At 56.2% G+C, this 27,198-nt stretch overlaps 3 protein-coding genes across 7 annotated transcripts; 2 read left to right on the top strand and 1 right to left on the bottom strand.

Annotated features, from left to right (window-relative positions):
* The first annotated feature begins 259 nt into the window (after nt 1–259).
* UBL4A (ubiquitin like 4A) lies at nt 260–11,787 on the top strand. 2 transcript variants are annotated; one of them, XM_074937569.1, is made up of 7 exons: nt 260–413; nt 928–1,033; nt 1,892–2,097; nt 3,336–3,624; nt 8,482–8,620; nt 9,080–9,293; nt 10,354–11,787. In XM_074937569.1, exons 1-4 carry the CDS (start codon nt 366–368, stop codon nt 3,444–3,446), a joined length of 471 nt encoding a protein of 156 aa, XP_074793670.1. In that variant the 5' UTR covers nt 260–365; the 3' UTR covers nt 3,447–3,624; nt 8,482–8,620; nt 9,080–9,293; nt 10,354–11,787. The 2 variants fall into 2 exon arrangements, with proteins under 2 accessions (XP_074793670.1, XP_074793671.1); XM_074937570.1 differs by having other exon boundaries at nt 9,135–9,293.
* Nucleotides 4,624–5,711, top strand: LAGE3 (L antigen family member 3). The gene is made up of 3 exons (XM_074937571.1): nt 4,624–4,750; nt 5,063–5,191; nt 5,498–5,711. Exons 1-3 carry the CDS (start codon nt 4,704–4,706, stop codon nt 5,610–5,612), a joined length of 291 nt encoding a protein of 96 aa, XP_074793672.1. The 5' UTR covers nt 4,624–4,703; the 3' UTR covers nt 5,613–5,711.
* On the bottom strand, nt 8,055–25,691 carry LOC141976548 (dynamin-1-like protein). Of its 4 annotated transcripts, none has more exons than XM_074937556.1 (17): nt 25,326–25,691; nt 23,897–24,047; nt 23,367–23,413; nt 22,963–23,034; nt 22,693–22,779; nt 22,193–22,355; nt 20,277–20,397; nt 19,828–19,959; nt 19,157–19,363; nt 18,836–18,956; nt 14,628–14,783; nt 13,468–13,557; nt 12,275–12,373; nt 12,005–12,148; nt 11,418–11,527; nt 11,141–11,300; nt 8,056–8,507 (listed from the first exon to the last, which is right to left on the bottom strand). In XM_074937556.1, the coding sequence occupies exons 1-17, from the start codon at nt 25,425–25,427 to the stop codon at nt 8,334–8,336; spliced, it is 2,136 nt and encodes a 711-aa protein (XP_074793657.1). In that variant the 5' UTR covers nt 25,428–25,691; the 3' UTR covers nt 8,056–8,333. The 4 variants fall into 4 exon arrangements, with proteins under 4 accessions (XP_074793658.1, XP_074793657.1, XP_074793660.1 ...); XM_074937558.1 differs by lacking the exon at nt 8,056–8,507 and adding an exon at nt 10,729–11,067 and having other exon boundaries at nt 25,326–25,690; XM_074937557.1 differs by lacking the exon at nt 22,693–22,779 and having other exon boundaries at nt 8,055–8,507.
* Nucleotides 25,692–27,198: the final 1,507 nt, after the last annotated feature.

Raw genomic sequence — 27,198 nt, forward strand, 5'->3', positions numbered from 1 at the left:
GGATCTCTATGGTATAATCCTGCTACTCTAGTCCTGACGCCTGCTGGTTATCTATGGTATGGAACCAGCCGCTCTGCCCTGACTCCCCACCGCATCTCTATGGTATGACATCGCCCAGTCTCCCCGCCCCCTTTGGTCTCTATGGTTATGGTCACTCTGGGCACCCGTCCGCTCAGACTCTATGGCATAACACCGGCCGCTCTATCTGCGGACTCGCGGTACTCTATGGCCTCCTTCCGGCTGGTCTAGCTGGCCTCCTTACGACTCTATGCTTCCCAGAGTCGGCCGCTCTATCCCGGTGTCCTCCCGGATGTCTATGGGGCCGTTAAAGGGGCCGCTCCGGGCTGCGCGGCCGCGATCCCGCGATGCTGCTCACGGTGAAGGCGCTGCAGGGCCGGGGCTGCAGCCTGCAGGTGCTCGGGGGGTTGTGCCCGGAGGGGCTGGCTGAGGGGGGGCTGTGCCTGGGGGGGGCGGAGGGGCTGGCTCGGGGGAGGGGCTGTGCCCGGGGGGGCTGTGTCTGGGGGGCGGAGGGGCTGGCTGGCTGTGCCCGGGGGGGGCTGTGCCTGGGGGGGACCGGAGGGGCTGGCTTGGGGGAGGGGCTGTGCCGGGGGGGGCTGGCTGGGGGGTGTTTATGGGGGGCCCTGTGCCTGCGTCTCCACCCCAGGGGGTGAAGCAGGTGGGAGAGGTGTGGGGGGGGCTGGGGAGTGATGCTGGGTGGGGAGATAGGGAAGATCCGGGGAGGGGTGGTGGGGCACCAGTGGGGCGGGTGTGTGGCAGGTTCCTGGCAGGTGCCAGGAACCTGGGGGGTGTAAGTTGGGGAGGGTTTGTGGGGGAGGTTCCTGGGGGATCGATGGGGGGGCACTGGTGGGGTTTGTCAGTCCTGGGGGGGGGTGTAGCTCCCCACTGCAGCCCCCCCATTTTCCCCAGGTCTCCCCAGACGAGCGCGTCAGCACCCTGAAGCGTCTGGTCTCAGAGAAGTTGAACGTCCCAGTCTCTCAGCAGCGGCTGCTTTTCAAGGGCAAGGCCCTGGCAGGTGGGTGCCTGTTCCTGGGGCACAGGAGTCTGCAGACAGGCAGCCCCCAGAGGGGCACGACTGCTCCTCATACGCCTCGTTACCCTGAAACGTCAAGACAACGCATATCATTACTAACACCAGCCATTTCATCGCCCACCCACTTCATCTAATCTCATTCAGTGCGGCTGCCTCTGGGGTGGGGCAGGGGGTGTTTATATGGGGACCCCTCGCCCGGGGCTAAGATGCAGGGAGTTGTTTACAGAGAGACCCCTTGCCCAGTACTGAGACAGGACCCCTCTGGCGTGGGGTAGGGGATATTTATATGGGAACTCCTCACCTGGTGCCAAGATGCAGGGAGCCAAGTATCAGAGTGGTAGCCGTGTTAGTCTGTATCCACAAAAACAGTGAGGAGACCGGTGGCACCTTAAAGACTAACAGATTTATTTGGGCATAAGCTTCAATGGGTAAAAAACCCCACTTTTTTACCCATGGAAGCTTATGCTCAAATAAATCTGTTAGTCTTTAGGGTGCCACCGGACTCCTCGTTGTGTTTGAAGATGCAGGGAGTTGATTACACGGAGACTCCCGTACTGAGACGTGGCCCCTCTGGGGTGGGGCAGGGGGTGTTTATACAGGGACCCCTTGCCCAGTGCTGAGACATGCCTGCCCTCCACCCATGGCAGGGCGCAGGGACTGGTTATTCAGGGACCCTTCACCAGTGCTGAGATGGGGTAGGGTAAGAGTTGTAATGCTCCAGAACTTCCGTTTTTCAGTGGTGTGTGTGGGGGGGTGCCTTTATCTTGGGGTCTCACGGTCCCAGGGGTCCTTGTGAGCTGGGGAGGGCAGGAGCTCATGGCCCCTCTGCCACCCCCACAGATGAGCACCGGCTCTCGGACTATTCCATCGGCCCCGAGTCCAAGCTGAACCTGGTGATCAAGCCGCCGGAGAAGGCTTCCCCCGAGGAGCCGGGGCTCAGGGGACCCCCGCCACCATTCCCGACCATCTGGCACCCACTGGGCCAGGTCCTGACTCGGCATTTCAGCACAGCTGACGCGGAGAAGGTGCTGGAGCAGCTGCAGAAGGTAATGCCCTGGTGCGGAGGGAGCTGCAGGCTGTGTTAAGCAGACAAAACTACACAGGATCGTTTTAGGGGACAAGACGTCACGTTTATTATAACAGTTTGATTTATGACCAATAACTAATATCTAATACCTATGTGCGCGCACACACACACACACACGTACGTACGTTCTGCAGCTGCTGTATAGTTACCAGTCCTGAATGTAGCTTGAGTTCGTGGCTTGTGGCGGCTCACTGGCCAGGAAAGCCGGGCACAAGGAAGGGCTGGGTCTCTGTTGGGCGTGCACTGATGCCCTTCCATGTTGGCAGCAGAATGTTCCCCTCCAAAATCTTCCATCTCCCCCATCCTTTTCGTAGGCTTTAGTCTGAATCCGGAGTCTATAGGTCTTGCTGAGTCAGGCTGCCTCTGGGTCCGGAGTGAGTGATCACCCGTCAACTACAGACATGACTTTCAGACTAGGACCTGGCTTTGATGTTTCTTCAATTGTACTTCTGTTCTTTTGAGGGTGGACTCCTCTTACTTTGTCAGGGCTGTTGTCTGCATCTTCAGCCTTTAGGTGTTTACACTTTATTTCATCAGGACGGGCTGGGGCTGGAGGTTGATTCCATCATCCGTCCATACTTCATTCACACATCTAAACTAATAAGATTACATCAGGGTTTTGCAAAATGAGGGTTGCAGCAGGCTTTTACAAAATGGAGTGAGCATTTTAAAATGGAGTTTGAGTTACAATATGGACAAGTATAATGAATGGCAAACAGTGAGCAGAAGTTACAATGTTGAAATAGTGCAAGTTTCAGTGATTTAAGCAGCAATTGGATTGAAAGTGAAACTGAATTAGCCAGTTATTGGGGTAACCGGTTTTATGAATGAATGTTGTTTCATTCATAAAACTTTGCTTATGAAGTTATATTAATAAAGTGAACAATTAAAAGCAATTTAATTGATCAGTTGTACAGCTGGGGGGATTCCTGGATGGGTCATTGCGTCCTTAAAACCCGCCTGGCATGAGGATACTGGTTATCTGGGACCCAGCACTGAGATGTGCCCCCTCTGGCCTGGGGCAGGGGCTGGTTATCCGGGGACCCAGTACTGAGATGCAGCCCCTCTGTGGTAGGGCAGGGGCTGGTTATCTGGGGACCCAGCAATGAGGGTGGGGCAGAGGGCTACAGGGATTCCAACGCCCCCCCTTCCCTTACACCCTGGGGGTTGCCTTGCTAAGCCACCCTCTCCCTCCAGGATTATGAGCGGAGCCTTCGCCTGCTGAGCCTGGATGACATTGAGCGGCTGGCCACGCGGCTGCTGCACCCAGAGGTGGCTGATGCGGTGGAGATGGGATTCCTGGACTAGCACCCAGACAGCCGTGGGCCTGGGGGAAAGACTTCAGCCTGGCCCTCCCTGCACCTGGAACAAGGCGCCTGCAGGCAGGGCCCAGTAGGGGGCTTGGGGTCCCTCTGCCCCCTCCTCACGCCTCTGAACTGCTGCTAAGGAGCCTGTCTGTGTCTCCCATTCCCCATTAAAGGTGATGGTAGGTGTGAGACCTGCCCAGTTCTGCCTGATGTGTTAACTGGGGTGGGACAGGGGCTGGTTATACAGGGACCCGCCTCTAGGGTGGGACAGGGGGCTGGTTATCTGGGGACACCTTGCTTGGGGCTATCTCTGGGGTGGGGGTAGGGGGCTGGTTATCCAGGCATCCCTCGCCTGGCGATGAGACATGGCCCCTCTGGGGCTGGGCAGGGTCCGGTTACTCAGGGACCTCTTGCCCAGCATTGGGACATGGGCCCCTCTGGTGTGGGGCATGGGGCTGGTTATGCAGGGGCCCCTTGCCTACTGACACTCCTATCTCTGTCCCCATGGGGCACCTGTGTCCTCTAGGTCTTTGCCCCCCGTAGCACCCCCCCGCTGAGTGTGAGAAGGAAGAAGCTGATTTTCAGCAGGGCTGATGCTGGAGGGTGAATTTGCCTTGCAGACCTTGGGGGCTGGGCTGGGGGGGGGAACATGGAGAATAGGGCTGGCATTTGGGAGGGGACTCTGACTGGGGAAGGGGGTGCTGCTGAAGGCCCCTGTGAGGGGGTTGTGACTTCCTCTGGGGGGGTCTGGATCCCCCATTGGGGGGTCACCTGTGTCTAGGTTGACCAGAGGTCCTGATTTTATAGGGACAGTCCCGCTATTCGGGGCTTTTTCTTACACACCCTCGAATTACACTGCCCCCCCGTCCCGATTTTCCACATTTGCTGTCTGGTCACCCTGCCTGTGTCCCAGAGGAGGTTCCGGTGCAGGGGCCCTCGCACAAAAGGGAAGGTCTCTGCCCCCTGCCAGGTGTGGGAGGCTGGGGGGCTCCTAGGAAGGGGGGCTCTGGGGTACTTCCCTGCCGCGGTGGGGTGAGGGCAGTGGATGCCTGGGGCCCCTCATGGGAGAGGGGTGATGCTGGGGGGGCTCTTGGGCATGGGGGAGGGGGTGCAAGGGGGTCTCAGCTGGGGGTCGCCCCTCCTGCTGTGGAGGGCGGGGGATCCCTGCGGGCGGGTCTCAGGGACGGCAAGTTCCGGGGGCGGGGCCTGGCCGCAAACTCCGCCCCCTCGCGGCACGTGGGGCGGAGCCGTGGCCGGGATGGAAGAAGCTGGAGCAGATCGGGCTAGGCTGGGCTGCCTGGGCTTGTATCCGGGGGCCTGTGGGCCTCAGAAGGGACTGGGGGGTGCAGAAGGGGCTATGGGGGGAATCTGGGGGGTGCAGAAGGCGCTCGGGGGGCTGGGGGGGCTCAGAAGGGACTGTGGGGAGATCTGGGGGCTGTGAGGGGATCTGGGGGGTGCAGACGGGGCTGTGGGGGGATCTGGGGGGTGCAGAAGGGGCTGTGGGGGAAAAAGGGGCCCACGGGGGTCTCCCCCATGCCCCATGGGACTGTCCATGTCTCTCTCCTGCCCCACCCAAGTTTTTCCCACTCCCTTTTTCCTTAACCTCGCTCCCCCCAGCACCTTGAGTGTCCCATTTCCATCCCCCCTGGAGGCCCAAATTGCTCATGGCTCCCTGGCCCCCGACCCTGAGCCCCGCAAGGGGGGGATCAGCAAAGAACTGACGGTGACCGAGAACTTCCTGCACGTGTGAGTGATCCCCCCCATGGAGACCAACCCCCACCAGGGGCTGCAGGTCGGGAGTGAGGGGCACCGGCAGGGCTGGGGGGAGCCCAGGGCCGGGCTAGCAGGGGCTGCGGGTTGGGAGTGAGGGGCACCGGCAGGGCTGGGGGGAGCCCAGGGCCGGGCTAGCAGGGGCTGTGGGTCGGGAGTGAGGAGCACCGGCAGAGCTGGGGGGAGCCCAGGGCCGGGCTAGCAGGGGCTGCGGGTCATGAGGGGCACTGGCTAAGCCGGGCTTAGGGGTGGCTCCCACCTCACCCCATCTCCTCCTACCAGGTGCTGGAAAGCAGATGAGGCCCGGATCCTGCGTGTTTCCATCAGCTCCTTCCTGGACCATCTCTCCCTGGTGATACAGACCATGGAGATGTTTGGGCCCCCGGTACCCCGATAGCACCTGCCTTCTGGCACTCTGGGGAGCCAGGGGAGGGGCAAGAGTGTGGGAAGACGTCCTCTTCAAGGCAGTGGGGGCTGAGATGCTGGAGCTGGTGCTGCTGGGGGTGCAGGCCAGGCATCAGCTGGACTGTCCTGGTTGGGGGGGGGCAGAGTTGGGGGGTGACAGAGACGGTCCCTGCATCTGGCCAGCACCTTGGACTGGTTTCAGCTCTGAGGCTAGAAGATCCTGTGGGGAGGGGGATTTGGGGGTACACTGATGGGGGGGTGTTGCGGTGGGGGGGCTGTGGGACTCTGTGCAGGGGGCTCTGTATAGACCCCACCCATGTCATGCTGGACTCTGCAATAAATGCTGCAGTGGAACCCGCTGTGTCTGTCTGAATATGAGTGGGAAAAAGACCCTCCCCTCCCCGTGGTGGGATCCATCCCCGGGATGGATCTAGACTATTCTCAGTGATAGCAGATGACAGGACAAGGACAAGGAGTAATGGTCTCAAGTTGCAGTGGGGGAGGTTTAGGTTGGATATTAGGAAAAACTTTTTCACTAGGAGGGTGGTGAAACACTGGAATGTGTTACTTAGGGAGTTGGTGGAATCCCCTTCCTTAGAAGTTTTTAAGGTCAGGCTTGACAAAGTCCTGGCTGGGATGATTTAGTTGGGATTGGTCCTGCTCTGGGCAGGGGGTTGGACTAGATGGCCTCCAGAGGTCCCTTCCAACTCTGTTATTCTATGATTAGCCCCTTGGCGCTAGCCCCCACTGGAACCCCTCCCAGCACAGCTCCCTGGGATCCTCCCCCAGCCCCCCCTGCCAGGAACCTCTGTAGGATACCCCTCGGGGATTGACTTTCTCCTGGGATCCCCCATATACAGCCTCCCTCCCAGGAACTCTCCCCTCTGTTTGATTAATGAGCCCTGCTGCCCCCTACGCAGCCTTCCCTGGGATCCTCCTCCCCCCAACATTGGAGATGGGACCCTCCCAAAGACCCACAAACAGTGTCTCCCAGAATCCACCTCTACAGCCTACAATCCCCCCTCCCCCCCATGGGAAATGTGCCCCATGCTGGCAGGTGAAGGGTTAACAGCAGCAGAGCAGCCCAATTAGCCCATTCTGGAGAGGGGCGGAAGGCAGCTAATTAAGGATTAGAAGCAGCTGGGGAGGTGCAGGCTTGGTGGTTTGGTTCCTATACAGGAAGAGGACTAGAGTGCACTGGCTGGAAGGCAGAGACAGAGGGTTGTGGTGGGGGTGGGGTCTGGACCCCCCTGGGTGTATGTGTTCCTATGCTGCTGGAAAGCCCCCTTCCATCAGTGCAGTCTCTGTCCATACTGTGGGGTCTGTCCCATAGACATCCCTCTGCAGCCAGGGCTGTAGGGTGGCCCCCTGAGGGAGGGCCAAGGAATTGGGGTGACCTAGAAACTCCCTGAGACTAACTAAGTACTAGGAGCCCAGAGAAGGGGGGGTCTCTGTAACCACAGCCCAAGGGAAATGGGAAAGCCCTGAGGGGCAGGAGACAGTCTGGGGAAACCCAGAGGCCCTGGGCTAGTGACCATCTTGTTAGGTAGCTGGAAGGAAACATGCAGCCAGTGAGGGGAACCTTGGCAGAAGGCCTAGAAACAGGGGGAGGTAAGTAATGCAGGGGGCAGGTCCCTGCTGCAGAGTGAGTGGGATCGCAGGGTAACCTGGCCCAAGTGAGGACGGGGCAGTTTTAGTGCAGCTGAATGTCGACGGATCCAGCCAAGAGCCTTGGCTGTGCTCACAGGTGTGGGGGTTGGAGGGTGAGGGGGTTTGTGGGAAGCAGACATGGGGGTGGATAAGCAGGTGCATGTGAGCCTGCGATAAATGTCTGACCCAGAGGGGAGCAACCCACTGGGGGCTGTGGTGGGGGCTCTGTCCCTGCCCACTGGCCAGCCAAGCCACTTTTCCCAGACGGCTCCCAGCTGGGGCCTCCCCAACATACGGGCCCCAAGTACAACATTTAGCCTGATTATACCCCCCCAAACTATCCCTAGCTGAGGTGAGCTGGTACCTCACTCGGGCCAGGCCTAAACGACAGCCCTAGATCAGGAGAACTATGTCACTCAGGGGTGTGAAAAATCCACTCCCACCCCTGAGCGACGTTGTTACACCAACCTCACCCTCTCCTGCCCGTGTAGACCCTATAGACAATAGCGTAGGACCAAGAACCAGTCCCTGAAGGATCCCACTAGAAACACACCCACTTGAAGGTGAGTCCATTTGTCACACTGTGCACCCTGTCAGTGTGCAAACCGAACCAGGGAAGGAATGAGCCAACCAGCAGCCCAAATTCAGTGATGAAACCTGGTCATGTCCATCTGAGGCATACGGTGCATACACTAAGGAATTTGCCCTGTAAAGCCATTGGAACCAATCAGTCTGGTTTTAGGGTAATTTTTTTTTAATCCAAATGTTGTGTGGTACCAAGTCAAAGACCTTACCAAAGTCTAAGTACATGACAGCAACATGATTACTTTAACAATCAACCTTGTAATCTCATTTTAAAAAATCAAGCTAGTGTGACTGGACCTACATTCCAGAAGCCCATGTTGATTGGCATTAATTATATTATCCTCCTTTAGTTCTTTATATAATCATGTCCCACGTCCGTTACTCCATTATTTTGCCTGGGGTTGATGTCAGGCTGACAGACCTATCATTACCGAGGTTACCATTTACCTTTTTAAAATATTGGAACATTAGCGTTCTTTCACAGTGCTGCAACTTCTTCAGACAACTCTTTCAAAACTCTTGGATGCAAGTTATCCATACCACCTGATTTAAAAATGTCTAACTTTAGTAGTTGCTGTGTAACATCCCCATGAGGTACAACTGGAACTGAAAGAGTTTCATCATAGGTTATGACTGCATCAGTGCCGGAGTCCTAAAAAAATAACGCACAATTTCAACAAGAAGACCTTACCCTTGACCCAGTGGAGCCAACATCTGCTGCAACACGACCAGGAGCTGCTGCTGCTGCTACTGACCTTGACAGGGGTGAGTGCCCTGGGAGTGTCCGGGGGAGCTCACAGTACCAGGGGCTCGTGGTCCCACTTTTACTGGTAACACCCGAACAGTGGGTGGGGTGCTGGGGCCTGAAGAGGGGAGTGGATGGGGAAGCAGTGAGGAGGTATGAAAGAGACCATGAAAGGGCACAGAAGATTGTACCCTCTTTTGCCACCTGGATCCATCCCAGGTCTGGGGGTGTGGGCAGTGAGATGGGCCTGTGCGGCACAGGGAGCAATGTGAGGCTAGTGATAGGGGTGGTGCAGTGGGGAAAAGTCCCTTGTGAACCCCAGTTTGCAGGGATCCAGGGGGAACCAGCTGAACCCCCATTTGCTGCAGCAGGGGGTATGGGGCTGGGTCCCATTCCAGAGCCTTGGATCATGGTAACAGGAACATCTCTCTGCGGTTCCTGCCCAGGATTTATGGTTTTTGCTGTTCAACTCCCTCTAGGGGTGGGCGGGTAGTTGTTCTGCTCTGCTCCTTCACCTACACCTGCCCCCTTAAGATGGAGCCACTGCAAGACACCCGGGTTTATCAGAGATGAGGTGGGTCTCGTGCCGAGGTCATCTACCGTCACACAGAGAGGGACATACACCTGCCTTATGGTGCTGCATCACCATGGTCAGAAGTACCAGAATGGCCTCCTGGCTCATTTTGACATGAGGTGAGCCCTGGACTGCATCATCTGCTTTTCTTTTCCCAAATACAGAACCTTCTCTGCATTAGTACTGAGAGTTCTATCATTTCTATCTAGTAATGGAGCAATACCATTGTTAAGATTTTCTTTGTTCCTGAGTTTTAAAAAATCATCTTCATGTTGTCCTTAACTGTGCTGGACATAGATTTTTTTTCCTTATGCCCTTTTGCTTCCCTTATCAATTTTCTACATTTCCTAGGTTCTGGTTTATATTAATCTTTCCTGTTCTTCCACTCATTTTTTTTAAACTCTTTCCTCTCAGATCAGACCCACAACCTCCACCTCTAGCTGAGGGAGGTCCAGTTCTTGAGGCACCAGGGACCAGGCTGCAACCCAGATCCTCTTGCCTAGTTATGATCCTTGCATTTCAGCCAGAGCTGACACCTGAAAGGTGTTGCAATGCTGTGCTGCTGTGACTGGAACATTGCTCTGTGCTGGGGAAATTTTCCATCCTTTATTCTAATATACAAAAGTGTAGCTACCAAAATCTCTCCTTCCCCCCCCCCCCCGCCCCGCCCACCCCGTCTCCTTCACCCCATGCATCATCCAACACACCTTGGTCTTCTGGGGCACACCCCAGAGTTGCTCTCAGCTGGCCTGCCCATCTCCCCTTGGGCTAGGAGCCTGATCTCCCCCACACCCCAGGCATACTCTTCTCCCAGGGACTAGAAACCCTGTGTGAAGCCCCTGAGAGAAGAAGGGAGCTATCTACTGGGGAGAGCAGGGGCTGTTGACTCAGTGCAATGCCTCATTTACATATTAACTGTGGATAATTTGGGGACAGTGGGGTATGATTTTGGCTAATTTTTGTAGTTAGGGCCCCCTGGCCGAGACCTGGACCCTGACTGGGCTTGCGAGTCATACTGACGAAGACGACTGGTTGCCAAAGTCAGGGCAGATACCCCAGCCAGAACGAAAGTTTAAGGGGGGGAAAAATTGTGCGTGTCCAGGTTGTTGCGGGGTGCGTTTCCCTAGGTGTCAGGGCTGGTCTGTAAGGCCATTAACGCCATCGCTGTCTTTCTCCAAGGGCTGGGCCAAGAAAAACAGCGCCGCTGAACTGGTTCCTGGCTGAGAAGTAGAGCCTGGATGCAGCAAAACACAAGATCTCTTCCCTGCTGAGAAGCAGCCTCTGCAGCTGGAGCAGAGCAGCAGCCCAGGGCTCCAGGAAGAGCTGCCAGTGGTGGAGGAAGTACCAGTCGTGGGTGAGATCTACGCTCCGCAACTACCACCTGTGCGCCAAGGGACAGAACAAAATGGCAGCGTGGCCTGCTAACTGTGGCCTGTGACGGGGAGCCAGGCTGGTGCCCACACTGCATTAGCCACTTAGTGCACCCATCACTTCCCTTCCTCCTTGAAATTCTTTAGGCTGTAGGTGTCACCCCAGGTAACAGTCCAAGCCAGGTCCTTGCACAAACAGGTTTTATTCCATAACACCAACCCACCCTTGGAGTGGCTCAGATACACAGGCAGCAAAGAACAGGGGGAGGGTGTGTGCGGTGTCTCTGCCCCTGTCCCTGTCTCTCTACCCCCTCGCCCCCCGAAGCTTCTCAGGACACACACCCACAGGTCAAGCAGGGGTGTGTGTGACACCGAGTAAGTCAGGCTCTGGGCAGGTAGGGGTGTCTCCCTGGAGTCATGCTGGGAGAGCAGGGCCCAGGGCTTGGTTTGTAGGCACAGCCTCCCCTCACCACAGTTGCGTCTCCCGGATTTCAGAAATGGTCTGGCTGGCTCGCTGCAAGGCCTGACGGGAGACAGAAGACATTAGCCTAGGCAGGGGGCAGAGAGACCGCCCCCAAACACAGTCCTCCCCTCACCTGGAGCAGCCCAGCAGCCTCCTTGCGCTGCTGTGCCATGTCCTCGGACTCCGTGAGCAGCATGTCCAGCAGCTGCTGCTTGTATAGCTGCCCAACCAGCTGGCTCTGCAGGTGGTCCTTGACATAGTTCACCAGGAAATGCATGACCGTCTTGGGGACGCTGGGGGGTGGGGCAAAGGTCACAAGGGCACCCATCTAGAGCCCTTCCAACTCCCCGAGGCCCTTAGGGGTCCAGGAGAGGGGCTGCAGCCTCGCCCCCGTTCCCCTCACGTCTTACCTGTCCTGTATGCTTTTGCGCACAATGAGGAAATAGGATTTGATGAGTCTGCGGATCACCTCGCAATCCCGCTGCTCCCGCTGGCTCAGCTTCCGTGTGGCCGGCATAGGCTGTGGGGAGAGAGACAGGGCACGGGACTTCGAGGGAAATGGGGGTCCCGCCATGCAGGGCCTTCCCCCAGGGATAACAGTAGTAAGGTTATAAAACCAGGCAATCTCCAGTAGCACAACGCTGGGATCACACACAAAGGTCAGAAAATTCTCCAACAAAGAGATGGGTCGAAGCTGAAGCTAGAAACATTGAGACTGGAAATAAGGCAAAAATCATTAAGAGTGAAAGAACAGATTGTGGTGGCCAGTTTTTCCCTAAGAATGATTTTGGGGCAGTTCTCTGGCCTGTGGGTGTTTGGGGGGGTGGGGGGAAGGGGTGTCAGACTGGATGATCAAAATGGTCCCCGCTGGCCTTGGCAGCGAAGCAGCTCTGAAAAGGCGCAAAGGGAGCCGGAGCAGCGAGATTGGCCCAGACACAGGTCTCCTGCTGTCACTACCCCACCATCACCTGCCGGTGGGGGGGGGGGGACGACTCACCGTGTCCAGCAGATTGACAGCATGGGAGCGACTGGGGCTGGAATACATGGGGGGCTGGGGGTTCCCCTTGGGCTTCTCCTCCATGCCAGCATCCTCCACTTTGTCACTCTTCCAGCGCCGGATCCCCTCCGCAGGGGGGTCATTCTGGGGAGAGCAGAGACCAGCTGGCCATCAGCATGTCATGTGGGGAGGTGGGGGGCGACACTGGTGCCCCGTGGGGGGAAGAGGCTCAGCAGTAGGACATGGGGGAGGGGAGCAGAGAGACATTACCTTGCTGCTGCTGACAGAGGCAGACACCAGCGCTGTGTCAATGAAGTCCGGGTGCTTGGTGTTGATATAGGCGAGCTCGATTGCAACCAGATTATGAACCTGCAGGGGACAGGGATGGGATGGAGCCCGGTGAGGGAGCCCAGGAATCCGGGCTCCCTGCACTGGGGCCCAGAATAGTGGATTAAAAACAAAAAACCCTATGAGCTTCAAAAACAACACAAAAAAGTATTTAATTTAAACTCAATAAATGTGATTTTTGTTGTGAAGCTGTTTAAAATAATATTGAGAGTATTGTGAGCTTAGCCCTTAACACAGGTCGCCAGAATGGTAATGGATTTTAAGCAGTACATGTTTGCTGCTGACATCTTAAAGAACATCAAACCGCGGAAGTCACTGGCTCAGCCCTGGGAACCAGAGTTTGTGGAAGGTTAAAGCAGGTTTCGATAGCAGAGAGAATACTTCCTTCATTTCAGTTTGTTCAAAGTTCAAAACCCAACCAGGAGTTGGACAAGCTGGAATCCTTGTAAAATCTCAGACTAGAAGAGGGAAACAACTAGTAGATCTCGTGCTCTTACACTTAGCTTTCATTCAAAGGACATGGTGAAAGGCCTATGTTGAATATATCAGTTAGTTTTAAATACAAAACATGTTTTGATTTACATTTGTTCTTATGGACCAGCACATTTAAGGTAATTTAATTTTCTTACTTGTAATTTGTGTCCAACTCTATTTGGATGGAAACTAGAATTCCACTAAAAATGCCCAGAAACAGCATTTCATGGTTTTTATTAATTATCTAGTAAATAAAAATGCATCATTCACGATTTTCTAACATCATAAAATTAAACTCTGAATAAATGTAGGTCCAACTACAGAGAGGTTTAAATAAATCTGTACAGATCTGGCACACCCGCCTGCACCGCAGACAGACGCTTCGTGTAAAGACCATGGTCAGTTGCAAAGTAATATGGTTTAATGGTTATCAGCCAGTGAGAATCCACCTTTTAAGTTATCTTCCTAAAAAGTACAAATGCAAAATATGATTAAAGTTGGTGATTTAAAGTGCATTTTCCCACTTGCTGATTTAAATCAATCCACCCTGGGACGCAGACTTCAACCCCCACACCCATATCAGCCCCTACCCTGCTGTCATCCCAGATGTCCCATAGCAGCCCCCTCCCCTGGGGTGTTACCATCTCGTTCGTGATGGGCAGCCTCTGCCGCAGGACGCCTGTCACCACCTCCACAATCGCCTCATGCAGTTTGGGGAAGCGCAGCAGCTCCTGGGGTGGAGGAAGGGAAAAGAGGAAAGAATTTGGAAACGTTGAAACTTCAAAAGATGGCTACTGAGATGTGCCAGACACCATGGGCCCACGACTTAGCCAGAGACTGCTTCAGCTGTGTCTGATTACTGCAGGCCAGAGGTCTGCTTGGGCCCACTTTTAAAGCCTAATCTGGCCCTAAACCCAACACTTCCCCCTGGCGGCAGTGCTTTTCACAGCCCAACACTCAGAGTTGGGTCCTGGTGGATTTGGGTCCCGTTGCAGGCTCTGTGGCAGGTAAAAGTACCACCTTGGACAGGCAGGGTCCAGCCTCCCCAGCCAGGGGAGAACAGATAGTTTAATACCCCTCCCCGCAAAAAATAAGCAGTTACATCACCTGATTGCATGCTGTGTTATTTAACTGTCAGAGCCCATGGGGGTCAGGGAATCCAACCCCAGTTGTGCAGCATCCAGGTTACAGGGCAGGGGTCGGGTCACAGGACCTCACTGGTCCGGGTGCACCCCTAAACCATCACACACATCCCAGGGGGAGTGCACAGACTGGGTCAGAGCAGGCTTGAGAGGCCCAGGAGACAGAGAAGGGGCTTTGGTATCAAGAGTGAGTGTAACCCAGAAACAGACACAAGACCGTAACCAGGGGGCAAAGCAAGCAGGCAGGGCGTGAGGCACTTGGGGGGGCTTAGGGAGAAGATGGGGGACACCAGGGGCACAGCAGGTCTGGCGACAGGGGATGGTTTCACGCTGTGTTTTCACTGTAATGCTTTTATCTGAGATGAACGCACTGCGCGGCAGGGAAGCTAGCTGGGCTCTGCTAGTCCCGGCAGAGCCTCTTGGAGAAAACATGGGACAAAGCACAGGCACTGGCCTAAGGTCAGACACCCCCATGGGGGGCACCTGAGTGTTACTGGTGGACGGTGGAGCAGGGCTGGATGATGGGGGGCAGTGGAGATCCCCAAGGTGGGGGTGGGGGGTCCCAGGCACCTGCATGTGTACCTGCATGTTGTAGGTGGAATGGGGCTGGATGATGGGGGGTGGGAGTCCCTGGGGCGGGGGGTGGGGGTCCCAGGTACCTGCGTGTTGTAGGTGGAGCAGTGCTGAATGATGCGCTGCAGCTCCTCGTGCACCAGCTCCACGCAGCGCAGACTCGGGTCCTCCAGACGCTTGATCTGACGTTTCACCAGCAGCTCGAAAGAGACCTCAGGCACGAAGAGGGCGGGACGGGGGCCCTGGGGAGGGAGGCAGGGACCTCATCAGAGCAGTGCCTTCTCCAGTGGGGATAGAGAGACACCCACCTCTCCCCCGCAAGTCACCACCCAGCCTCCACTCTCCATTCTCCACTCCCCTGGGGCACAGAAAGCCAGGAGGGGGCTAGTCAGGACACAAGGGCATGGCTGGTCCCAGGCAGCCGCAGTGAGATGGGACTGAGGATGTCGTAGGGTGGGCACCCCCAGCCCCAGGGGCACATCCCACTCCAGGGCACTGGGAGAGGGGGCATATACACACACTCACCCCACACTCCATTATGGTCTCTTACCCCTGTCATGGCTCGGTACCATCCCCAACATGGTATGTATGTGGGGGTGGGAGGAGGAGGAGAATAGGGAAGAGGTCCATACCATGTAGAGTCAGGCGGTGTTCCCATACCATGCAGGGCTGGGGGTGTTACGAATTATACCCGACAGGTCACGCACAAGAACTGCTGCGAATTATACCCGACAGGTCACGCACAGTTCGAGTCTAGGCTGAGGCACACGAACAAAGTCCACAACTGCAGAGTTCCCAAAGATACTAAGTTTATTACGCTCGAGCGTGGTGCCCCCCTACTAATTAGGAGGGGACCCCGAATGCAGGTTATACAGAGATTATATACCTTTTAGCAAAGCACGTTGCCCTTGTGCATCGGAAACCTTAGCCAATAGACAAACCCTTCCCTTATCTACCACCTATCCCTGCTAAGTGCATTCCTCGTGCTAAACCATGACTTCAACTACACAACATGGTCCTAAAGCAATGCACCAGTAGCCTTTCTTATCAGGATGGGAGGCTCACATTAAGGCCAGGAGGCAAAAAGTTAAAAACAGACAAAGAACAGAAACCGGGAGTCGAGACAGGCTGGAAACGGGGTGGGGGGGGACGACACACACTCCTCCTGGTGCATGATGTGTTTGCTTTTAGACAATGGTGGGCCCCAACCAAAATGGAGTCAAATATGCTAACTTTTCCTTAACGGGGGCATGGTAAGGGAAACCATGGGGGGTTGTAAGGGGGCTGGCAGCCACAGTGGCAGGGGTGCTTGGGCTCCGGCAGGGGAAGGGGGACAGAAGGGGCAGGGTGGTGCAGGCCAAGCCAGTGGCTAGGTGGGGGAGTTGCTGTATGTAAGAGAGCTCAGAGATCCGATGAAACTGCAGAAAAACCTGAGAGTCTCTGGATTAAGTTTAGAAGCGTGAGCACCAAGGGTGATGTCGTGATGGGAGTCTACCATAGACCACCGGACCAGGGGGATGAGGTGGACGAGGCTTTCTTCCGGCAACTCGCAGAAGCTACTAGATCGCACGCCCTGGTTCTCATGGGAGACTTCAATCACCCTGATATCTGCTGGGAGAGCAATACAGCGGTGCACAGACAATCCAGGAAGTTTCTGGAAAATGTAGGGGATAATTTCCTGGTGCAAGTGCTGGAGCAACCAACTAGGGGCAGAGCTCTTCTTGACCTGCTGCTCACAAACCGGGAAGAATTAGTAGGGGAAGCAAAAGTGGATGGGAATCTGGGAGACAGTGACCATGAGATGGTTGAGTTCAGGATCCTGACACAAGGAGGAAAGGAAAGCAGCAGAATACGGACCCTGGACTTCAGAAAAGCAGACTTTGACTCCCTCAGGGAACTGATGGGCAAGATCCCCTGGGAGAATAACATGAGCAGGAAAGGAGTCTAGGAGACCTGGCTGTATTTTAAAGAATCCTTATTGAGGTTACAGGGACAAACCATCCTGATGTGTAGAAAGAATAGTAAATATGGCAGGCGGCCAGCTTGGCTTAACAGTGAAATCCTTGCTGATCTTAAACACAAAAAAGAAGCTTACAAGAAGTGGAAGATTGGACAAATGATCAGGGATGAGTATAAAAATATTGCTTGGGCATGCAGGAGTGAAATCAGGAAGGCCAAATCACTCCTGGAGTTGCAGCTAGCAAGAGATGTTAAGAGTAACAAGAAGGGTTTCTTCAGGTATGTTGGCAACAAGAAGAAAGTCAAGGAAAGTGTGGGCCCCTTACTGAATGAGGGAGGCAACCTAATGACGGAGGATGTGGAAAAAGCTAATGTACTCAATGCTTTTTTTGCCTCTGTCTTCACGAACAGGGTCAGCTCCCAGACTACTGCACTGGGCAGCACAGCATGGGGAGGAGGTGACCAGCCCTCTGTGAAGAAAGAAGTGGTTTGGGACTATTTAGAAAAGCTGGATGAGCACAAGTCCATGGGGCCGGATGCGCTGCATCTGAGAGTGCTAAAGGAGTTGGTGGATGTGATTGCAGAGCCATTGGCCATTATCTTTGAAAACTCATGGTGATCCGGGGAAGTCCCGGACGACTGGAAAAAGGCTAATGTAGTGCCCATCTTTAAAAAAGGGAAGGAGGAGGATCCTGGGAACTACAGGCCAGTCAGCCTCACCTCAGTCCCCGGAAAAATCATGGAGCAGGTCCTCAAGGAATCAATTCTGAAGCACTTAGATGAGAGGAAAGTGATCAGGAACAGTCAGCATGGATTCACCAAGGGCAAGTCATGCCTGACTAATCTGATTGCCTTCTGTGATGAGATAACTGGTTCTGTGGATGAGGGGAAAGCAGTGGACGTGGTGTTCCTTGACTTCAGCAAAGCTTTTGACACTGTCTCCCACAGTATTCTTGTCAGCAAGTTAAAGAAGTATGGGCTGGATGAATGCACTATAAGGTGGGTAGAAAATTGGCTAGATTGTCGGGCTCAACGGGTAGTGATCAATGGCTCCATGTCTAGTTGGCAGCCAGTATCAAGAGGAGTGCCCCAAGGGTCAGTCCTGGGGCCGGTTTTGTTCAATATCTTCATTAATGATCTGGAGGATGGTGTGGATTGCACCCTCAGCAAGTTTGCAGACGACACTAAACTGGGAGGAGTGGGAGATACGTTGGAGGGTAGGGATAGGATACAGAGGGACCTAGACAAATTGGAGGATTGGGCCAAAAGAAATCTAATGAGGTTCAACAAGGACAAGTGCAGAGTCCTGCACTTAGGACGGAAGAATCCAATGCACTGCTACAGACTAGGGACCGAATGGCTCGGCAGCAGTTCTGCAGAAAAGGACCTAGGGGTGACAGTGGATGAGAAGCTGGATATGAGTCAACAGTGTGCCCTTGTAGCCAAGAAGGCCAATGGCATTTTGGGATGTATAAGTAGGGGCATTGCCAGCAGATCGAGGGACGTGATCGTTCCCCTCTATTCGACATTGGTGAGGCCTCATCTGGAGTACTGTGTCCAGTTTTGGGCCCCACACTACAAGAAGGATGTGGAAAAATTGGAGAGAGTCCAGCGGAGGGCAACAAAAATGATTAGGGGACTGGAACACATGACTTATGAGGAGAGGTTGAGGGAACTGGGATTGTTTATTCTACAGAAGAGAAGAATGAGGGGAGATTTGATAGCTGCTTTCAACTACTTGAAAGGGGGTTCCAAAGAGAATGGATCTAGACTATTCTCAGTGGTAGTGGATGTCAGGACAAGGAGTAATGGTCTCAAGTTGCAGTGGGGGAGGTTTAGGTTGGATATTAGGAAAAACTTTTTCACTAAGAGGGTGGTGAAACACTGGAATGCGTTACCTAGGGAGGTGGTAGAATCTCCTTCCTTAGAAGTTTTTAAGGTCAGGCTTGACAAAGCCCTGGCTGGGATGATTTAATTGGGGATTGGTCCTGCTTTGAGCAGGGGGTTGAACTAGATGACCTCCTGAGGTCCCTTCCAACCCTGATATTCTATGATTCTGCAGCCAGCTGTTTACACGCCGCCCATGGCTTTGCCGTCTCCTCTGTATCATTAACGACAGCTTACGAGGCAAGCGGATGGTGTTTGCCATGGTGCTGGGTGGCCGAGGTCTCTGGGTACCAAACCCTGCAGCTCGCTTAGCACTGTTTAATGTTAGATAGTGACTGGGCCATGGGAACATCTGTGGCATATTTATTCCATCTAAATTAATAGAACAGGGGCCGGTGGAGGGGACACTGCCCTGGGGAGCCCTGGGTGCGGGGGGAGGGTACCATACCGTGGCATTGCGAATGGCCGTCAGGATGTCCAGCATCGTGAGCCCAGCCAGCGGGTCGATGGACTCCAACGTCCGGCCGAATGTCTCGTGGAAGATGTAGCACATGCGGGCGCCCCCGCAGCTGGGAGTGGGGGGGGGAAGAGACACTGAAGGGTTGGGAAACAATAGCCAAAGCACAGGCCCCCCTAAAATGTCCACACCGCCCTGCCTCTCAGCTCTGCCCCCCCTCATGCCCCCCGACCTCTCAGCTCCCAGGTACCTGCGCTGCAGTTCCTGCCCTCGAGGGGGCAGGCCCGCTGCCCCCCAACCCCCAGCACTCACAGCTCTGAGGTCTCGATGTTCCGGGCCGTGCCCTCAATGGTGTGGCAGTACTCGGTGGCGAACTTGGTGATGATCTGCAGCAGCGTGGCATTCTTGTCCTCAACGGGCTGCCCATAGCTCTGCAGCACCGACTGGTACTGGGCCGTCAGCACATTCACCCGGGTTTTCAGCTCCGGCAGGCAGTCCCGGATGTGGTGCATCAGCAGCCTGGGACAGGGGCACAGAAATGAGCCCGACTACCCCGGCCTCCTGCCTGCTGAATTTCTGGGGGATCATTCTGGCCCCCAGCCCTGACAGCCAGGGCTCAGCTCCTCCGCTGGGGTGACTCCAGGGCCTCCTGCCACCATGTGCTACCCTGCTCCTCCAGCTGCCCCCCATCCATGCTCCTGGCCACACTCTACCGGCACTGAGTTCTGCAGAAGAATGCCCGGTGTGACACTCACCCACACACCTCTTTCTGGTCAGCTGTAAATGGGCTCACTTCTATTCCGTCTGCTGGGGCGGCATGCACCCCTCCGCCCTTTTCCTTCTCTGCAACAGATCCCTTAACTGCACCCTCCCCAGCCCTAGTCCTCTGGCCCTGATTCCCCACCAGTGCCCCTCGCTAGGGAGAGCAGAGCCCCAGCTGCGCAGGTCCTAGCCGGCACCTCCCCTCCCCAGCTGGTACCCACCGGTTGAGGGTCTTGGCCAGGTGCCGGGTGCCGTTGCGGTTGGCCAGCGATGGGTACCGCTTCTGCAGGAAGCCCTGCTCGTCCTGCAGCGACTCCACGATGCGCTTCCCGGTGTTGATGTCATGCTGGCTCCTGTGAGGGGCAGGACAAAGTCATTGTCTGTCCCCACTCCCCCTCCATTCCAGGCTGGGGGGGGGAATGTTGGGTTTGCTGCCTCCCTGTAACCCCTCCATTCCCCCAAACTCCAGCACAGCACCCCCATCCCATCTCCAGACTTTCTCCACAGCCCTCCACCCTCCAATGCACACATCTCCAAACTCCAATCAAGCCCTGCCCCTCCCACCTCTCAGCAGCCCCCCCCACCTTCCCACGTGCACAGCCCTACATCTCCACAGCTCCTCCACCCCCTCTATGCAGCCCGCCCCAGACTCCGCCACCCTACTGCCCACCTGTTCACCACCCCAATGATGCCCAGTTTGACAGGGATGACCCGGCCCATCAGGACGTCCATGGCATCAGTCCCAGCGTCCATCAGGTCCAGCTTGGTGACCACAGCCAGTGTGCGGCGTCCTGCAGGAGGGGAGGGGGTAGGGATGATTAGGCAGGCCCAGGCTACACTTACCCACCTAGTGACGTGGGTCAGGGTATGAAACCCCCCACAGCGACCTAACCCCAGCGCAGCAGACCAGTGCTTCCGGCGCCAGGGTAGGTGACTTTCCTACAGCACCAGGAAAGCCCCTCCATTGGGTATCCACGTCTGGGCCGGCATGGCCACTGGAGCCCCTGTAGCGCTGCCAGGGCAGCAGGCAGACCCCCAGGAGGTTCTGGAGCAGCAGGGCTAGTGGTCCAGCCAACACAGACTCTGACCTAAGCCTGGCTTTTCCTCTCTAGCCTGGACCCTCTGATCCCAGACTGCAGGGGACCAACAAACACCAGCGGGTTTTGCAAAAGCTGCTCCCAGTCTCTCCTGGTCCCTGCTGGCTGCAGTGCTCCCATGAGGGGTGAAGTCTCTGCCAGAGACACAAACTTCCTTGGACGGGTGGAGAGCCACAGAGAGGAACGGGAGTGGAAGCGGGGGCTGGAGCCCAAGGGAGTTATGGGCAGTGATGAGCTGCCAAAATCTTAACAGGTTCCCTCCTCACCCCACAAGGGGGTAGTTGCCCACCCCCGCCTCCCAGGACCCCTGCCCCATCCACCCCCGTCCCCTGTCCCCTGACTGCCCCCAGAACCGGGCAGGAGGTCTCGTGGGCCACCGTAGTGGGTGCCAGAGGCACAAGCCGGGAGGCGAGGTGGGGCGTCCCGGCGGTGCTTACCTGGGGCAGCTCCCAGGAAGCATCTGGCAGGTCCCTCTGGCTCCTACGGGGAGCGTAGCTAGGGGGGGAGCAGGGGCCCTTAGGCGCCAACTCCCTGGGTGCTCCGGGGCTGGAGCACCCACGGGGAAAATTGGTGGGTGCAGAGCACCCACCGGCAGCTCTTCACCCCGTACCCGGCCTCAGCTCACCTCACCTCCGCTCCGCCTCTGAACACACCGCCCCACTCGGCTTCCCCCCCCGGCTTCCCGCGAATCAGCTGTTCAACGTGAAGCCTGGGAGGGCTGAGAAGCAGGTCGCGGCTTCCCACTCAGGCCGAGGGTGGCGGAGGTGAGCTGGGGCTGTGAGCGGTTCCCCTGCATGCCTTCCCCCCCCTGGGGTTACCTGCTGCGGCGCAGGCAGCCCTCCTTGCACGCCCCCCGGCCCGAACTCACCTCTGCCTCCCTGGGCCTGAGCGGGAAGCCACCACTTGCTTCTCAGCCTGCCCTAGCTTCCCGTGCGAACAGCTGATTTGCGGGAAGCCTAGGGGGGCAGAGAAGCAGAGCAGGGCGGCGCGTTCAGGGGAGGAGGTAGAGGGGAGGTGAGCTGGGGCCAGAGCGGGGAGCTGCCGGTGGGTGCTCTGCACCCACCAAATTTTCCCCTTGGGTGCTCCAGCCCTGGAGCACCCATGGAGTCGGCACCTAAGGCGCCACTTTTGGCCAGTTAAATTTAGAAGCCCTTTTAGAACCAGTTGTCCCTCGCGGAACAACCAGTTCTAAAAGGGCTTCTAAATTTAACAACCGGTTCTTGTGAACCGGTGCGAACCAGCTCCAGCTCACCACTGGTTATGGGGGAACAAAGCCAGAGCCTCATACATTAAAGGGGGGGGCACTCCCTAAAGAGAGTCTGTCACTCCCTAAAGAGAGTCTGTGAAGGCTGCAGCACCAAACACCCAGTAAATCCACTGCATCCCCCTCACCATGTGCCTCCACTCCCCCCATGCAGGGCTCACAGCCCCCCAGCTCTCAGCCCTACCCACACCCTGGGTCCCCTGGGGGAGCCCCCCACATTGGTACCGTCAGGGTCAACATCCCGGGCCAGCTTGAGTGCCTCAGATGTGGCCATGTCTGTGTTGGCAGCCGTCACAGCCAGGATCAGGCAGTTTGGGTTGGAGACGTAGGATAGGATCATCTCCCGCACCTGGCCCTCAATGTCGGGGGGTTGGTCCCCCACAGGCACCTGGGGAGGGGAGAGAAGAGTGAGTGTAGGCTCCTGCCAGACAAGATACAGGAGAGTCCGGACTGCTGGGTTTTCTCCCCAGCTCTGGGATGGGAGCAGGGTCTGGTGGTTAGAGCAGGGGGACTGGGAGCCAGGACTCGTGGTTACAGACACCAGCTGGCTGAGGGTCTGTAGTTGGGAAGATCTCTCAGTGAAAACAGGAATAAGACAGACTATGGAAATATCCCCCTAACGGCAGCTTTGACAGACACCCACAGTGGGGCATTACCCCTTCCCACTCTATCCAAGGGCCCCTCCCCATCCCATCCCCCAACATCATGGGGCACCCGCCTCACACCTTGGTGATCCCCGGTAGGTCGACCAGCGTTAGGTTCAGGACATGTGGGGAGTAGATCTTCAGATACAGGGGCTCCAGGCTGATCCCCTGCAGGGCAATAACCAGCAGAGTTAGAGCAGAGGGGGCTGGGAGCCAAGACTCCTGGGTTCTCTCCCCAGCTCTGGGAGGGGGAGTGGGGTCTGGTGGGTTAGAATAGGGGAGACTGGGATCAGGACTCCTGGGTTCACACACACACACATCGGGGAGGTCGATGTCACAGTTGTTCATTACCTTGTTGGTTCCTGTCGTCCTCTCAGTCTCAGTCTCGATCTCCTGCCGGATCTCATCAAAGTCGGTGAAGCTCTGAGAGGGGACAGAGAGACAGGGTTGGCCCCGAGATAGGCTCGGCCCTGAGACAGGCTCCACAGCCCCTGGTGGCACTTCCCTCTGCCCAGCAGCTGGCAATACATGGAGAGGGGGCATGCAACGACCCACAGCCAGGATGGGAAAGGGAGGCTGTCCCCCTGCCCCCCAACAAAGGACAGGGATGGGCACTGGGAATATCACCCACATTACCCCTTGCCAGACAGGTCAGGGAGGGGCATCCCCCACCCAACCCGATTACCATCATTTCTCCCACAAGACCCAGACAGGGGTTGAGGGGGCCACCCCCAGATCCCAAGCAGGGCCCCTACCTTGTGCTTGCAATGCAGGAATGTCGCCCACTCCTCGGCCTGGGTACCTGCAAGGAGAGCCGATTCGGGGTCACACTCAGCCTCCCAGGGTGTGGACAGGGCTTCAGGGGCTTGCGCAGCCCCACTCCAAGCAGCTCTGTTTGGGACCCTGGCTCCCCATAGGAACCACTGGCTGCAACCCACAGACATGGGCTCCCCAGCAATAGGGAGAGAGGGGGTCACAGTGAGCCAGACTCCTCAGGATGTCACCACCTCAGCCCTTGGGGTCTCTATCCTCAACATGTGTGTGTGTGTGTGTGTGTGTGAGAGAGAGAGAGAGGGTCAAGGCGGCCTCCCAGTGAATGGTACTGCAGAGCAAGGGAGAGAACCCAGGAGTCCTGTCTTCCAGCTCCCCACCCCCACTCTAACCACTAGACCCCACCCCCTCCCAGAGCTGGGTTACAACCAAGGAGTCCTGGCCTCCCACAACCTTCTGCCTTTTGTCCCCTCAGCCCAGGGAGAGCCCACCCTGGCTCCCAGCACCCCCTTACTTGTCTCCCCACTGGCTGCACGTTGTCGCTCCTCCAGCGACGGCACATTCACCAGCTGCAGGACAAGTGGCCGCCGGGTGACAATGCCTGAGCCCCGGGGCAGGAAGTCACGACCCACAATACTCTCCAGAACCGAGCTCTTCCCACTGCTCTGTGTGGGGGAGAGGAGACGGGGTTAATGCTGGAGAGGAGAGGAAGGTGAGGGGCAGCCAGACTGGGTGGAGAGAGGGAGAAGAGGAGCCTGGGGCTTCAGAGACTCGAGGATGTTGGGGTGGGGGGGTCTCACCTGGACCCCAATGGGGCAGCTGAATCTCCCCAGGGAGGGAAGGGCGGGACTGGCGGGGAGGGGTCAGGGGGTCTCACCTGGGCCCCGATCACCATATAAGAACGGTCATACTGGGTCAGACCAAAGGTCCATCCAGTCCAGTATCCTGTCTACCGACAGTGGCCAATGCCAGGTGCCCCAGAGGGAGTGAACCTAACAGGTAATGATCTAGTGATCTCTCTCCTGCCATCCATCTCCACCCTCTGACAAACAGAGGCTAGGGACACCATTCCTTACCCATCCTGGCTAACAGTCATTAATGGACTTAACCTCCATGAATTTATCCAGTTCTCTTTTAAACCCTGTTATAGTCCTAGCCTTCACAACCTCCTCAGGCAAGGAGTTCCACAGGTTGATTGTGTGCTGAGTGAAGAAGACCTTCCTTTTATTTGTTTTAAACCTGCTGCCCATTAATTTCATTTGGTGGCCCCTAGTTCTTATATTATGGGAACAAGTAAATAACTTTTCCTTATTCACTTTCTCCACATCACTCATGATTTTATAGACCTCTGTCATATCCCCCTTAGTCTCCTCTTTTCCAAGATGAAAAATCCTAGCCCCTTTAATCTCTCCCCATATGGGGTCCATTCCAAACCCCTCATCATTTTAGTTGCCCTTTTCTGAACCTTTTCTAATGCCAGTATATCTTTTTTGAGATGAGGGGACCACCCCGTATGCAGTATTCAAGATGTGGGCGTACCATGGATTTATATAAGGGCAATAAGATATTCTCCGTCCTAGTCTCTATCCCTTTTTAATGATTCCTAACATCCCGTTTGCTTTTTTGACTGCTGCTGCACACTGCACGGAAGTCTTCAGAGGACTATCCACGATGACTCCAAGATCTTTCTCCTGATTAGCTGTAGCTAAATTAGCCCCCATCATGTTGTATGTATAGGTGGGGTTATTTTTTCCAATGTGCATTACTTGACATTTATCCACATTACATTTCATTTGCCATTTTGTTGCCCAGTCACTTAGTTTCGTGGGATCTTTTTGAAGTTCTTCACAGTCTGCTTTGGTCTTAACCACGATGTGGGGCAGCTGGATCCCTCGGGGAGGGAAGGGTGGGACTGGAAGGGGGCCGGGGTCAGCGGGTCTCACCTGGGCCCCGATCACCACGATCTGGGGCAGCTGGATCACCTCGGCCCCCACCGTGTTGAAAATCTCCTGCAGTTTGTTGACAACGGGGATCAGGGTCTCCATGGCAGGGCCGGGTTCGGGGCTCCGCCCTACAAGGGGACATGGGGCAGCCCCTCAGATCGACCGGGAGCCCGCGCAGCCCCACAGCCAGAAACGGAACCCAGGCGTCCGGGCTCCCCCCGCCCCTCACAGAGCGGACCCAGGCGTCCGATCCGGGCTCTCCCCGCCCCCCACGGACACAGAGCGGACCCAGGCGTCCGGGGACGGTTCGCCCTGTTACCTGCTCTCAGCCCCGACTCCAGCCCCACTCACTCCTCAACCCGGACGCACTGCCCTACCCCGCCCCTCTCGGCTTCCTATTGGTCTGCGACCCCAGAAGTCCCATTCCTATTGGCAGAGGGGCCATCAATCACTTCCCATCGCCCTTCCTCCAATCCCATAGCAGGAGAGTGGCTCGGCGCGAGGGCAGAGGCTGGCGGGTCATTGGCTGGTTCTCGCACCAATCAGCGGGGCCATGGGCTGCGTGGCGGCCATGTTTGAAAGGGCAACCTGAGGGCAACGTAAATTGCCATGTTTGATAGGGGCGGCTCAGACTGAAGGGCCGCCACCTTGGCTAGGTTTCAGAGTAGCCGCCGTGTTAGTCCACCCCGGGAGGCCTTGAGGCACCTCAGAGACGAAGACACTGATTGGAGCATAAGCTTTCGGGAGCGGCAGATTGCGGAAGCCATCTTTGTTTAGGGCACAGCGGGGCTTCACGTTCCATAGGGGGAAGGCTGACAGCCATTTTAAGTATGGGAAAAGGCGTAAAGGGAGGGAGGCTCCACCCCTTTAACCCGTAGCCTTGTTGTTAGAGCACACGCCTGGGACACGGGAGTCAGGGGTTCAAATCCCACCCCCGCCCCATGGGTAGGCCAGGTCTCCCTGATCCTAGGGGAAGCCCTGTGGGCTATTGGGGTGCTCCAGACCAGGAGCCTCTCCTGTTAAATCTGCATCACTTCATGTAGAACACACTCACTGGGCCACCAGCCACAGGGATGGACACGCAGCCTCCGCCTGCCACCTCTGTGGCACCCGAACCGGGACCTCCTGAGCCTGTGGCCAAGTGCGCCAAGCGCTGGGATGCAGGGAGAACGTCCGCTGAGACCTTTACAAAGACAAGGTGTGCCTCAGTTTCCCCTCTCTCCTTCTCATCACCACCTGAGGGAGGGGGGAAGGGTTAAGGCTGCTCTTGGAGCAGCACGGTGAAATGAGGTGCGTCTAGGGGCTTGTCTACACTTAGAACGCCGCTGTAGCGGTCCTGTGTCGACGCCAGCTACGCCAACAGGCGAGGGGCTCCTGCCGCCGTAACGAATCCACCCCCTGAGAGGCAGCCATTAGATCTTCCAGCAATGCAGCGTTGTCTACGCCAGGGGTTAGGTGGCTTAACCACACCACTCAGCAGCGTAGTTTTTTCACACCCCTGAGTGATGGAGTTAACAACTTCATTTTCTAGTGTGGACCAGGCCTAGGATGAATGGATGACAGAACTGGGTGAAACTGACTCAGATCAACAGAGGAGCTGGAAAGCCCATGAGTCACTCCCAATGACGGAACAAACAACACCTAACATGAGGAAACAGGGCAGGCAGAATGTATGACCTCAATGGCAGAAGAACAAAGGAGAAAGGAGTGAAATGGCTGGAATAACATCAGCTGTTCAGAGAGAGAGACTGGGCTCTCCCACCTGGGTCTCAGGCCTGCTCTATAATAGGAAAGTAAGTCGGTGTAACTACGTTACTCAGGAGTGTGAAAAACCAGGCCTGGAAGAAGCAAATATGGTTCCTCCATCAGCGTT

This window comes from Natator depressus, chromosome 23 (genome assembly GCF_965152275.1).
Source record: "Natator depressus isolate rNatDep1 chromosome 23, rNatDep2.hap1, whole genome shotgun sequence".
NCBI lineage: Eukaryota > Metazoa > Chordata > Testudines > Cheloniidae > Natator > Natator depressus.

Excerpts from the sequence above, each read along its gene's own strand:
- LOC141976548 (XM_074937556.1), bottom strand. The coding sequence starts at position 25,427 with ATGGAGACCCTGATCCCCGTTGTCAACAAACTGCAGGAGATTTTCAAC. Across the intron at positions 23,414-23,896 it reads TGCAGCCAGTGGGGAGACAA|GTACCCAGGCCGAGGAGTGG; the intron begins GTAAGGGGGTGC and ends CTCTCCTTGCAG. Across the intron at positions 11,528-12,004 it reads CTGTCAATCTGCTGGACACG|CCTATGCCGGCCACACGGAA; the intron begins GTGAGTCGTCCC and ends CTCTCCCCACAG.
- LAGE3 (XM_074937571.1), top strand. The coding sequence starts at position 4,704 with ATGGAAGAAGCTGGAGCAGATCGGGCTAGGCTGGGCTGCCTGGGCTT. Across the intron at positions 4,751-5,062 it reads AGGCTGGGCTGCCTGGGCTT|CACCTTGAGTGTCCCATTTC; the intron begins GTATCCGGGGGC and ends CGCTCCCCCCAG. Across the intron at positions 5,192-5,497 it reads ACCGAGAACTTCCTGCACGT|GTGCTGGAAAGCAGATGAGG; the intron begins GTGAGTGATCCC and ends TCCTCCTACCAG.
- UBL4A (XM_074937569.1), top strand. The coding sequence starts at position 366 with ATGCTGCTCACGGTGAAGGCGCTGCAGGGCCGGGGCTGCAGCCTGCAG. Across the intron at positions 414-927 it reads GCCGGGGCTGCAGCCTGCAG|GTCTCCCCAGACGAGCGCGT; the intron begins GTGCTCGGGGGG and ends CATTTTCCCCAG. Across the intron at positions 2,098-3,335 it reads TGCTGGAGCAGCTGCAGAAG|GATTATGAGCGGAGCCTTCG; the intron begins GTAATGCCCTGG and ends CTCTCCCTCCAG.